An 11583-nucleotide genomic window follows, 5' to 3' on the forward strand; every position below is an offset into this window, starting at 1 on the left:
CTCCTGCGCACAACAGGTCTGTGAGTCCAGAGGAGAGGATGGGGGAGGCGCCGACCTGGGGACTGCGGGCTTCCTGGAAGGGGTGGCTAATAGGGGTGCAGGGTCCCCGGCTGGAGGGGATGCTGGTAGGTGCGGGGGGTGCACAAGTCGGAGGGGTAACCGAGTCCTGCAGTCGACCAGCCTCAGACGTCCGCGGGAGACCTTCTCCGCTTCACTGGTTCGCTCTAACACTCCTCCCTCTGGCTCGACTCTTTCCCTGCCTACCTCTCCCCTCGCCGGCCGTCTCTCCACCTCCCTTGAAATGTGAAGAAATAATTCGCAACTCCTCCATCTTTGTTGTTTCTGATTTCTGAGCCCCTTCCTGGGCTCATTTGCTTCCTCCGCTCTTGAGCCCTTTCTGTTTCCATTTTCTTTCTCCCCATCCTTGGCCTTGAGGGGTGGGGGGCGCTTCCCCATCCCCTCTTTCCACGGCTCCATCTGACCTGGACCCTTATCCCCACCCTCCGTCCTTTCTTTTTCCTCGGCTGTGACCTCTCCATCCTGGCCATTCGGACTTTCTCGGTACCCTCGGTACCCCTTCCCTGGACCCTGGTTTCCCCTCTGCTTTCCACTCCACTTTCCTTCAGGGCAGACGCCTCGCTCTCACCTACTTTAGGGCCGCTTTCTCTTCACGATCCTCTCGCCGCCCCCCTCCCCACTCCTAACTAGCCTTTCCCTGCCCCCCACCCCACCCCCAGCCCTTCATCCCTTCACACCTCTTCCCACTTCTTCCCACCGCCTACTTCCATTTCCATTTCCCTGCCCATTCCCATCTGTGTCCCTGTGATCCTGGGGGCGACGCACTCTACAGATTTAGACCCAGGTTCCAGGGGGCACAGGGTAGCATAGCTTCATTCATTCTGGGGAGCCTGGTCCCTGGAGGGGGTGGGGGCGGCGGTCCATCCCTTGGCTCTGAGAACATGCTCTATCTTTTTCAAAGCCAATGGACCCCAGTGGTTCCAGGATGCCTTGCCCAGGCAGCTCCATGTGTGAGGTGGCCTCTCCCCAACTTTACCTCCCTTCCCAGGGCACCTGTGTATTTGGACGATTACACATCCTGTAGTTTTCTCCCACCCACCTTTTACTGTCTCTCCCATCTCTCCTCCGCCTCCTCCTGGAAGAAGCAGGCTTCTGGAGCCAGTCTAAGGAGAAATGCCTTTGACTACAAGTGGGATGGGCAGGCTCCTCCCTCCCCCTTGCCAATCTCTTCCCCTTCCCACCCCCCAACCCTCAGACTCCCTCCCTAGCGGTAGGTGCTCAAGGAATCACAAGGTTCTTGACTCTAAATTAAGATCTAAGGAAAGCTCGGAGCTGCTGGCAGAGGCAGTGAGGAAGGAAGCTGCCGAGGGGAGAGTAGACCCCGGGGTGGGGAGGTAACAGGGCCCTGGGAAGTTGGAGATAGGGGTTGGGGGTGGCATGGGGTGGAGAGCCACTCTGGGAGGTTTATTCTTCAAAATCTTGTGAAGAAGCGAGTGGGGGGGCTCTGGGTGGCAGCAGCGCGGCTGCTGGCTAGGTAGATTGTAGGTATGGTGTGGGACGAGACACAGGGGTAAGGATGGATGGATGGATGAGCTGAGGACTTCCACAGGGCAGGCTTGGAGTGTGACTGTCCCCTTCCGCCTCCCCCAGTAAAGGCTGAAAATCTGGGTCACAGCTGAGGAAGACCTCAGACATGGAGCCCAGGATGTGGTAAGTTTGGCCCAGCACAGGGAAGCCTGGAGCCCATTCACCTTGTGCCCACCCAAGGTCTTTCACCCAGGGCTCCAGACTAGTGGGATAGGAAATGAGGGCAGACTCTGCCCAGGGCCCACCTGTTTGGGTGGGGTAGGGGATACCTACAGGAACCCCTGGCGGCCCAGACTTCTGGTATGAGCCTGCCCTTCCTATAGCCAGACCCAGCTGGGGCCTGGGGCTCACTCACTTTCTCTCCCTCTTGCAGGCCTGCACTGATGTTATCCCACCTCCTCCCTCTCTGGCCATTGCTGTTGCTGCCTCTCCTGCTACCTGCCCAGGGCTCTTCCTCCTCCCCTCGGACCCCCCCAGCCCCAGCCCGCCCTCCATGTGCCCGGGGAGGCCCGTCGGCGCCACGCCATGTATGTGTGTGGGAGCGGGCACCCCCACCAAGCCGATCCCCAAGGGTCCCAAGATCACGCAGGCAAGTCCTGCCAGGCACTGCGCCCCCTGCCACCCCATCAGGCTTTGAGGAGGGGCCCCCTTCTTCCCAGTACCCCTGGGCTATTGTGTGGGGCCCCACAGTCTCTCGAGAGGATGGGGGAGACCCCAACTCTGCCAATCCTGGATTTCTGCCTCTGGACTATGGTTTTGCTGCCCCCCATGGGCTGGCTACCCCCCACCCCAACTCCGACTCCATGCGGGGTGATGGAGATGGGCTCATCCTTGGAGAGGCACCAGCTACCCTGCGGCCATTCCTGTTTGGGGGCCGTGGGGAAGGTGAGTGGGAGAGCTTGGTAGGGATGTGAGGGTGGGAAGGTGGGTTAAAGAATTTAAGGGGCAATCCAGGGCGGATGATTCCTCAGGACCAGTGGTGAGAGTGGTGATACCGGGAGGGTGGAAAGAGGGTGGGGGGGGAAAGGGGGACCCGCTTACAGGGATCTACGTATAACCTCCTCCCTGGGGGACGGACAACAGAAAAGTGGGTGAAGGGAGACGTCAGACAGTGTAAGACATGACAAAATAATAATAATTTATAAATTATCAAGAGTTCATGAGGGAGCGGGGAGTGGAGAGGGAGGGGGGAAATGAGGAGCTGATGCCAGGGGCTTAAGTAGAGAGCAAATGTTTTGAGGAGGAGGGCAACGAATGTCCAAATGCGCTTTACACAATTGATGTATGTATGGATTGTGATGAGATGTAGAAGCCCCCAATAAAATGATAAAAAAGAAGAACTTTAGGGGCAGGAATAGGGGCTTTGTCTGTTAGCCCCTTCAACATATGGACTAGTGTTCACACTGGGCACAGGCTGCAGAGATGAGGACAATGCCATCCGAGCCCCCAACGAGCCCAGGGCCATTGGAAAAGACAGATATATAAGCGCTCAGAATGAGTCTACCGCTCAGAATGAGTCTACGTCATTCATGATGTAGGGAGCCTGGCGGCTTAGTGGGTTGCGAGTTGGGTGGTGACCTACAAGGTCAGCAGTTCGAACCCACTAGCCGCTCTGAGAAGGATGGGGCTTTTTACTCCTGTAAGCAGTAACAGCCTCGGAAACTCACCGGGCGCAGGTCTACCCTGCCCCATAGGGTTTCCATGCGTCAGCATCGACACGGTAGCAGTGCGTTTCTTGAGTTTGAGAGGCATGTACAGCATATCTTTAGAAAAACAAACAGAAAAAGGAGTGATTGCTTCTGCCTGCCCAGCCGGAAACCATCCAGGAATTGACATTTGACTTTTAGAAAAGAGTAGTTTGTTCCGGGCAGGGGAACAGTGGGATGAAGGGGAGAAGTCTCAGCTCAGGGAGGATGGAGGGTTAGGACCAGTGGTTTGGGTGGGGCCAGCATGGAGATGTGCTCCACCGCTCCTCCTCACAAGTGCCCTGCCCTACCACCTCAAGCCTCCCTAAAACTTTCTCCTCCCCCGACCAGGTGTGGACCCCCAGCTCTATGTCACAATCACCATCTCCATCATCATTGTTCTTGTGGCCACGGGCATCATCTTCAAGTTCTGGTAAGTTGGGGGGGGGGGAGCTGGCAGATGGGGACTGGATTCGAACGTCTGGGCGGGAAGGAGAAAGGAAGTAAGGGCAGCGATCTTGGTACTGGTAGAGGAGTAAGACACAGTGGTGTAAGGCCAGGCTTTAGGAAAATGCAGTGAGGCTTTGAAAGGATGGAGCAGTGCAAAATCAAGTCAGACTGTCTGGGGGGGGGCGGGGCTGAAGAGCCTCGGGAGCTCTAGGGAGTACAGGCTTTGGGAGGAGCTTTGGTGGTGCAGGGCTTAAAGTGCTTGCCTTTTGACTAAAGCGCTCTGCTTCCATAAAGACTAGTAGCTTTGGAAACTGTGGGGGGCAATTCTACTTTGGGGTTATTAGCAGGACTTGGAATCAGCCTGCTGACTGGGGTGGGTACCACTCCCTCCCAGGCAGGCAGAAAAAAACTGACCCAGCCTTTGAAACTGACAGAAGAGGGAGAAAACCTGGCTCTTCCTTTGCGCACCTTTAATAATGGGGCACTCAGTCCTTCACACGTTGGCGAGGGAATCATTACTCACCGTCCTCGGGTCATTAGCTGACTTTGAACTAGAAGGAAACCTGCTAGGTGCCTGCTGAGGAGGAAGTGGCTCTTTGGGATGTGTAGGGGTTGGGGGTGGGGGCGTTTTCCTGTGCCTTCGTGGGTAGAGGACACTCCTGCTGCGATCTGGATCAGAATGAGGTGTGGAGGCCCAGCCCTGGGAACACTGGCCCTGAGCCCTCTGGGAGTAGGGGGATGGTTTCCGGGGCACACCGCCCCAGACTTGGCTAGGGAACTGTTGGAAGCAGATGTTGGGAGTACCTGGGTGAGGCTGGGGGTGACCAGGGCCATCGGCCAGAGTTGGAGGGTGTACTCTGTGTGAGAGAGCCCTTTTCCCCTTCTGGTGCCCCAGCTGGGACCGCAGCCAGAAGCGGCGAAGACCCTCAGGACAGCAAGGTGCCCTGAGGCAGGAAGAGAGCCAACAGCCGCTGACAGACCTGTCCCCTGCTGGAGTCACTGTGCTGGGGGCCTTCGGGGACTCGCCCATCCCCACCCCTGACCACGAGGAGCCCCGAGGGGGACCCCGACCTGGGATGCCCCAGCCCAAAGGGGCTCCAGCCTTCCAGTTGAACCGGTGAGGGCAAGGGCAAAGGGCTGAGGGGGTCGGGTGGGGGGAGGTGGGAAGGCAACTCAGGTGTCCTGAGCTGTGGTGGTCCGGTCTTCACAGGGTGGGTGGAGAAGGGACAGTCATAGCCCCCCGCCCCCCAGACCCTGGCTCTCCTTCCCAGGGGACGGACCAGCTCCTGTCTGGGGGTCTCTTCCTCTTCCCCGACTTTGTCTTGCCCTGTGTCCTGTTCCTTTACTGTCCTTTAGCTCCAGCTGTGCCCTCTAACCCCGACTCCCCTTCGCCTCAGCCCTCTCAGCTGACTCTGACCTGCCCCTTGGTCCCTGACTGTACCCTTTCCCTCTTCCTCTCAGGATCCCTCTGGTGAATCTGTGATGCTCCCCCAGTCCTGGGGGGCTGCCAAGCAGGAGGCCAAGGGGCTATCATAGCCCTCACCCCATGAGGGTGGGGGAGCTGTGCGGAGGGGGGGCACAGGTGCTCCCTTGCACCGCCCCCTCTTGGAATGCTCCCTGGCCATGTAGGCAAACCTACCTGCTCACCCTCTTGGAGGTGGGGGGGCCTCATACATCGGTGGCTCCTGGTCCCTCATTCCTACCCTTGCACACTCACATGGAAGCCTTGCACACTCACCTTCACCCTCACCGGCCAGGCCTATGTGCGGCCAGTCTTCGGCACCCTGGTTGTGTCAGTCGATACCTGTCCCATCAGTTAGTCCCCCACGTCCATCCTCCCTCTCGTTCCACGTGTCTCAGGCTTTCTCTTCTCTCCCATCTGGGCCCCTGGTCCATGCACACTTCACCCACCTCCCCATCCCCCATGCATTTCCTGTTGCGTGTGCTGTTGCGTGTCGTGCTTACTCTCCCTCTCATGGACCCCCACTGGTCTCGTCTGTGGCCCCTGCATGCTACCCTGTCCATGGGTGGGAAGTGTGTCAGGGACCCCTTGGCCCTCCTTTGCCACGGCCCCATCCCATTTCAGGCCATGGGTTGCACCGGCTTCCGTCCTGCTCCAGGGGTGTGCGCTCAGCTCATTACCCAGCGGGCTCCAAACGCCTCTCCCCACCCCACTGCTACATTCTGTTGTCCGAGACCTGGGTTTGGGGGAAGCCACCTACTGTACTCCGGGAGAAAGGGGCTCCCCTTGGTCCGACCCTTCCTCTTAAGGCCCTTGTGTTTGTCTGTCCTGTTGTCCGTGTGTTTGTCCGGGAGCTCCCTGAACCGGCCCTCCACTCCCCAGCCTGCCTTAGGGCCCCCCTAAGTCCGCCTCTGCAGCTGCCAGGGATGGAGCCAGCTGGTTCAAGGCCATCGGAGCTCTGCTTCCAAAATGACCCCTTCCCTTGCTGGGTTTCCTCAGTCCCCTTCTTCCCTCCCTTTGTCTTCTCTCCCCGCCCGCCCCCCCCCTTCCGCCCCCCATTTCCCTCTCCTCAGGTTTCCACCTTAACTTCTCACAGCCTCTGCCTTCCTTCCTCCTTCCCCTCTTACCTGGCTCCTATGCTGTGATATATATTTTTGTATTATCTCTTTCTTCTTCTTGTGGTGATAATCTTGAATTCTTGTGGGATGTAAGTTTCCAAAATTTTCAAATAAAGCCTTTGCAAGATATTCAAGTCCCTGGGTTCTGCTTTCTGACCCCTGTGGCGAGGGGAGGGGAAGGGTGGGAAGGGGCAAAGGCCGGAGGGAAGGAAAGGATGGGGTGGGGAGATGGCACAATCCTGCAGACCAGATGTGACCTGGCCCAGAGCTGGGGCTTTTGCTTGGGACAGGTTGAAAGGAGGGAGACTGGCAGGAGCAGCTCTGGGAAGAGGAGCTTGCTTGCTCCTTGCCAGGGAAGGTCAAGAGAGACCATGAGAACGAGGCAGAAGAGAGGAAACTGATGGAGGAGACAGCCAATGCAGTGAGCGGAAGGACGGACAGACGAGGGAGAAGAGGGAATTGGAGCAAGGGCAGAGAGATGAAAGGGAGCCCCAGGAAAGAGGCAGCCTGGCTTGTTTATTTTCAGCTTCCCCCGTAAACTCCCCCCCCCACCGTGCCTGCACCCCCAAAACTGCGCAGCATGAGAAGACTTGTGGGAACGCTGGCTTTCTCTACCTTGCCTGCTCTGAGAGAGAAGGCGCTGGGGGGCTACAAGGGGTGGAATCAAGAGTTGTGTTCAAGGGAGGGAGTCCAGGCTGCCCAGCTGGGGTCAGTCACTCAGAGTCCCCAATCCTAGGTTTGTATCTCCAGTGGCAGCCCTGCCAAAGCTCACACAGCAGCCTCTCCTCCACTGTTGCTCGGCTCCGTTGCCATGGTAACCACCCAGGTCCCATTCCCCACCCCCCAATCTGTGCCCCACTTGCTCCCTGGAAATGGGGTAGCCCCGGGGAGGATGGATGACAGACTGGTGTGTGTGCCTGTCTGGGACACCTGGGACTGCACATGGTTCTGGGTGTTTATCTCTGAAGCTAGAAGCAACGGGGAGGTGTCTGTGCCCGTAGGTGTGTGTTTTAGGCGTTTGGGAGCTTTGCTGTGTAGCCAGGGAAGTGTGCCTCCGTGCCTGTGGCGGGGAGGGCGTATTTTTCAGTACCTGAGCAGTGTGTGCTTGCAGGGCGTCAGACTCCCTGAGCAGGGGACAGACTGCTCCAGGGGAAAAGACGCAGAGTGGGGCCAAGGAGTGAGAAGTCAACTATAAACAGAGGTGTGAGGGCGGGCTCGGATCCGCCCAACCAGGTGGGGCCTGAAAAGATTCCAGCCTGCAGCAGTGGCAGCCTCAACCCTGGAGGAAGGGAGAAAGTACCCCAGGGTGCACCTGAGGCGCTGAGAGGGTGCAAGGAGGAATTGGAGGGAGGCATTCGAGGAGGATGGGAAGGGAAGCCTTGCTAACCTGTCTCTTCTTTCCCCCCAGGAATAATCTAGTCCTCCAGGTGAGGCTGGGGGTTGAGTAGGTAGGAAGAGAGGTGTTGGCACAGCTGGGGGAGAAGCGCGAAGTCCTCAGGAGCTCTTTGGGACACCTGGCTCTATCACCTTCAGCGACTATCAGAGGGACAGTGTGACCCCGCAGCTCATACATATGCAAGAGGCACACATGGAAGGCCCCTAATGAAGAGGGAATTAATTACTGCCTGATTGGACTGCTGCGTGTCTGCATTTAAATAAATTAAAATACACCAGCAAGACACTGGAATGCCCTCACCCATGCCTTCTCCCTAACTGCCCTCTTCCCCATCCCAAGTCTGACAGCGGAGAAAGACAGAGAGTGGAGGCCACCCAAGCCTCCTGCTTGTCCTAAAGGAATGACTGTCCCTCTAAGGGTGAAGAGCAAGGAAGCACTTGGGAACAAGCCCTAACCGGTAACTCTTCCTGGAGTGGACACAGGGTCTGTGGGCGTTTGGGAGGGTCTCAGAGGACTACCACGGACCAAGCAGTCCCTGCTTAGTGACCGGACCAGGAGCATAAACAATGGCTGCATTGCCCTCTGGGGAGTCAGAGGTTGGGAGGCCATGCCTCACTGGCCTTCCCTGGGGTCTGTCCTCACCAGGCTTCCCTGGCTCCTGGGCGGTGCATCAAATGACTCAGCCAGACTTCTCTTAAGCATTTTTCTGGAATGCTTACCACTGTCTCAAACCAAACCAGAGAATGGGGAAGCCCCCGGGAGGAGGGCTCTCCCAGGCGCAGCTCGGAGTGTGGAATGATTCAAGATATAAACAGTGTACCAGCTGGAGAACCCCAGGCTAAAATTAACAGCTCTCCTCCCCCTCCACCCCACGTTTATCTCTAGAGCTTTTCTCTAAGGAGTTCAGAGCACTTACATTTGCTTCCTATAACACAGGCGGGAGCAGGGCCGACAGATGGGGACACTGAGGCCCAGAGAGTATCAGGGGATGTAAACAGGAAAAGAGGAAGAGAACCAGCCCTTCTGGTGATCACCACGATTTTGTTCCCACTTTTCCACTCCAGCCCCAATGTCCAGGCTTCTCAGAATCGGTTATCTCTAACGAACCCTTGCAGCTACTAGGTTGGGGTCTCATCTGAGCCTTCAGGACCCTTATCATACTGCCATCTGTTGCTGCTCAGTCAACAAACGGGGCTGAGTCCGAAAGTGTGACAGAGCAGGACTTTTAAAAACAGATACAAACCCAAGGTAAACATCTAATATTTAAATGTCTTTTTAGGTGTCTGTGCTACTTCCTTGCGACCTTGGAGAAGTAACTTAAATGTTGAGTCTGATTTTAAGTAACTAACATGTATCATGACTTTGGTTCCGTTGCTCTCTAAGCAAGGGGCTGTTGTGTGCCGACTTGTAGCTGCCCCGTGAGGTTTTCTTGGCTGTAAGCTTCTAAATATTTTTTTTTTCTTTAGGAGGGGAGAGAAGGTAGAGGAGAGGGGAGAGGTGAGAAGAGGGGAGAGGTGGGAGGAGAGAGGAGAGGAGAGGAGAGAGTATAGAAGAGGAGAGAGGAGAGGGGTGAGGAGAGAGGAGAGCCAGGAGAGAGGGGAGGAGAGGAGGGGAGAGGAGGTAGGAGAGAGGAGGGGAGCAAAGGGGACAGGAGAGGAGAGGGCAGAGGAGAGGGGAGGAGAGGAGAGAGTATTGCAGTGAGGAGAAAGGAGACGGCAGGGCAGAGGAGAGGAGCAGAGAGAGGGGAGAGGAGTGGAGAGAGGAGAGGTGAGGGGAGAGGAGAGCATAGAAGAGAGGAGAGGTGAGGTGAGGTGAAGGAAGAGCGTAGAGGAGAGGGGAGTGGAGGAGCAGGAGAGAGGAGGGGAGGAGAGGAGCAAGGGAGAGGAGCGGAGAGGGGAGTGGCTGTAAGCTTTATGGAAGCAGATGAGCAGATCTTTCTCCATTGGAGCCCCTGGGTAAGTTCCAATTGCCAGCCTTTAGGTTAGTAGCTGAGCACTTAACCCTTTGTGCCACTAGGGCTCCTTAAGCATGGGCCTACTACTGTTGAAAAGGGTCTTCAGCTATGCGGCAGTCTAATAGTCGTGGGCCCAGCAGTCTGACCAGATCAGGCCACACACTGGTGGCAGCCTTCTTTTACTCAAGCAACCTAGATTTCTTCAACATCTGTAATATACTCAGCAAAGCAGAGAGCGAGCAGTGACAGGGCAGTTTCTTCCCTAATGGAGTGGACGGTCTTGCTGTGGGGGGTTTGTGAGGGGGAGCCATTGAGTCCATGCCACCTCAGAGGGACCGTGTATACAACAGAACAAAACACGGCCTGGTCCTGGGCCCTCCTCAACTATTTTTATGTTTGAGCCTATTGTTGCAGCCACTGTGCCAAGCCATCTTGTCCAGGGCCTTGGTCTTTTTCACTGCTGCTCTATGTTTACCTGTACAGGAGCACAGTGGTTATTCGTTGGGCTGCTAGCTGCAAGGTCATCAGTTTGAAACCACTAGCTGCTCCTCGGGAGAAAGACGGGTCTTACTACCCTCATCAACAGTTACAGGAGCGTTTCTGCCCTGTGCTCTAGAGTTGCTGAGTCGGCATTAACTCAGTGGCAGTGGACTGGGTTTTGTTTTGTTTACTTCACCAAGCATGATGCCCTTCTCCCAGGGCTGATCTCTCTTGCCGCATATGTGACAATTGCAATAAAAGGTACAAGCTATCAGCGTGGTGGAAATTTAAGAAAAGGACCATTATGGGTTGGAGCAGCCAGGGAAACCTTCCTGAAAGAATTCATAAGAGGAACTGCAGCTGGCTTATTTATACAACCTATGTTTACTGACTGTTTACTAATGGCAGGCTGTGAGGACACAGAAGTCTTGCCTCTTGCGGGAAGAACTGGAGAGTGAACAATGTAAGCGCAAGGATGGGGCTAGAGACAGCAACATAAAAAAGCTGAGTGAAAAAATAAGCTGAGTGAAGAATTCATGGTGGAGGATGGGTCCGATTTTGGTGGCTGGAGGAAGTTATGAATTACCTCTCTGGGCCTGAGGAGCCCTGGCGGCATAGTGGGTTATGTGCTGGGCTGCTAACCACAAGGTCAGCAGTTCAAATCCAACAGTTGCTCCTCAGAGGAAAGGTGAAGCTTTCTGCTCCCTGAAAGATTAACAGCCTCAAAAACCCAAATGGGAAAGGAGGGTTTACTGAGTCTCGATCGCCTGATAGCAGTGGGAGTTTTGGAGGCCCGAGTGGTGATTTCAGAAACCTCGGACACATTCTTATGCTTTATCGCTTATGCAAAGAGCTGCGACATCCTGGGGGGTCGTCAAAGAGAAACAACTTCCTACATCTCCCCTTGAGGGGAGAGAAATGGGACCCTAGCCTTTTAAGAATCCATACCTTCCCTTGAATCTTGAAGCATAATTTATGAAGCTGTCGCGCGTTCCCACCCCCCCACTCCCCGGAAGCCCTGCACACGGGGAGCCCAGCTCGGCTCTGGGCAGGACCCGCCTCCACTTCCGCTGCGGCGTCACGGCCTCGGCGGGCGGAACGGCGTCCCCGGCTGAAGCTACTTCCGCCCCTACTTGTCGTAACTTCTGCCCGGACTGTGCGGCAGCCCTAGAGGCGCCGGACGTGCTCCAGCCCGTCCCGGAAGTGACTCGGCCTCGCCCCCCCCAGTCCCCACTACCGCCCCCCCCGGGGCTATTTCCCTCCCCCCCTTTTCGTTTCCGGCTCCCGCCTTCTCTCCGCGGCGGCGCTTCTCTCCGCCTTCGGGGGGAGGGTGAGAGGGAGGGGGGCGTGGAGGAACTGGGGTTCTCGGGAGCCGGAGCGGCAGCACCACTTCCGGGTGAGTGAACGGGGAGGGAGGGGGGCCACCCACCGCC

General features: G+C 56.6%; 1 protein-coding gene across 1 annotated transcript; it reads left to right on the top strand.

The window, feature by feature from the left end:
• Nucleotides 1-1628: 1628 nt before the first annotated feature.
• Nucleotides 1629-6251, top strand: LOC101662999 (PILR alpha associated neural protein). The gene is made up of 5 exons (XM_004708124.2): nucleotides 1629-1728; nucleotides 1979-2490; nucleotides 3642-3723; nucleotides 4636-4857; nucleotides 5202-6251. Exons 1-5 carry the CDS (start codon nucleotides 1712-1714, stop codon nucleotides 5221-5223), a joined length of 855 nt encoding a protein of 284 aa, XP_004708181.1. The 5' UTR covers nucleotides 1629-1711; the 3' UTR covers nucleotides 5224-6251.
• Nucleotides 6252-11583: the final 5332 nt, after the last annotated feature.

Source organism: Echinops telfairi, unplaced genomic scaffold (genome assembly GCF_000313985.2).
Source record: "Echinops telfairi isolate 266 unplaced genomic scaffold, ASM31398v2 ScPeMD7_7356;HRSCAF=8355, whole genome shotgun sequence".
In the NCBI taxonomy this organism is placed as follows: Eukaryota; Metazoa; Chordata; class Mammalia; order Afrosoricida; family Tenrecidae; genus Echinops; species Echinops telfairi.

Excerpts from the sequence above, each read along its gene's own strand:
- LOC101662999 (XM_004708124.2), top strand. Across the intron at positions 3,724-4,635 it reads GGCATCATCTTCAAGTTCTG|CTGGGACCGCAGCCAGAAGC; the intron begins GTAAGTTGGGGG and ends CTGGTGCCCCAG. Across the intron at positions 4,858-5,201 it reads CCAGCCTTCCAGTTGAACCG|GATCCCTCTGGTGAATCTGT; the intron begins GTGAGGGCAAGG and ends TCTTCCTCTCAG.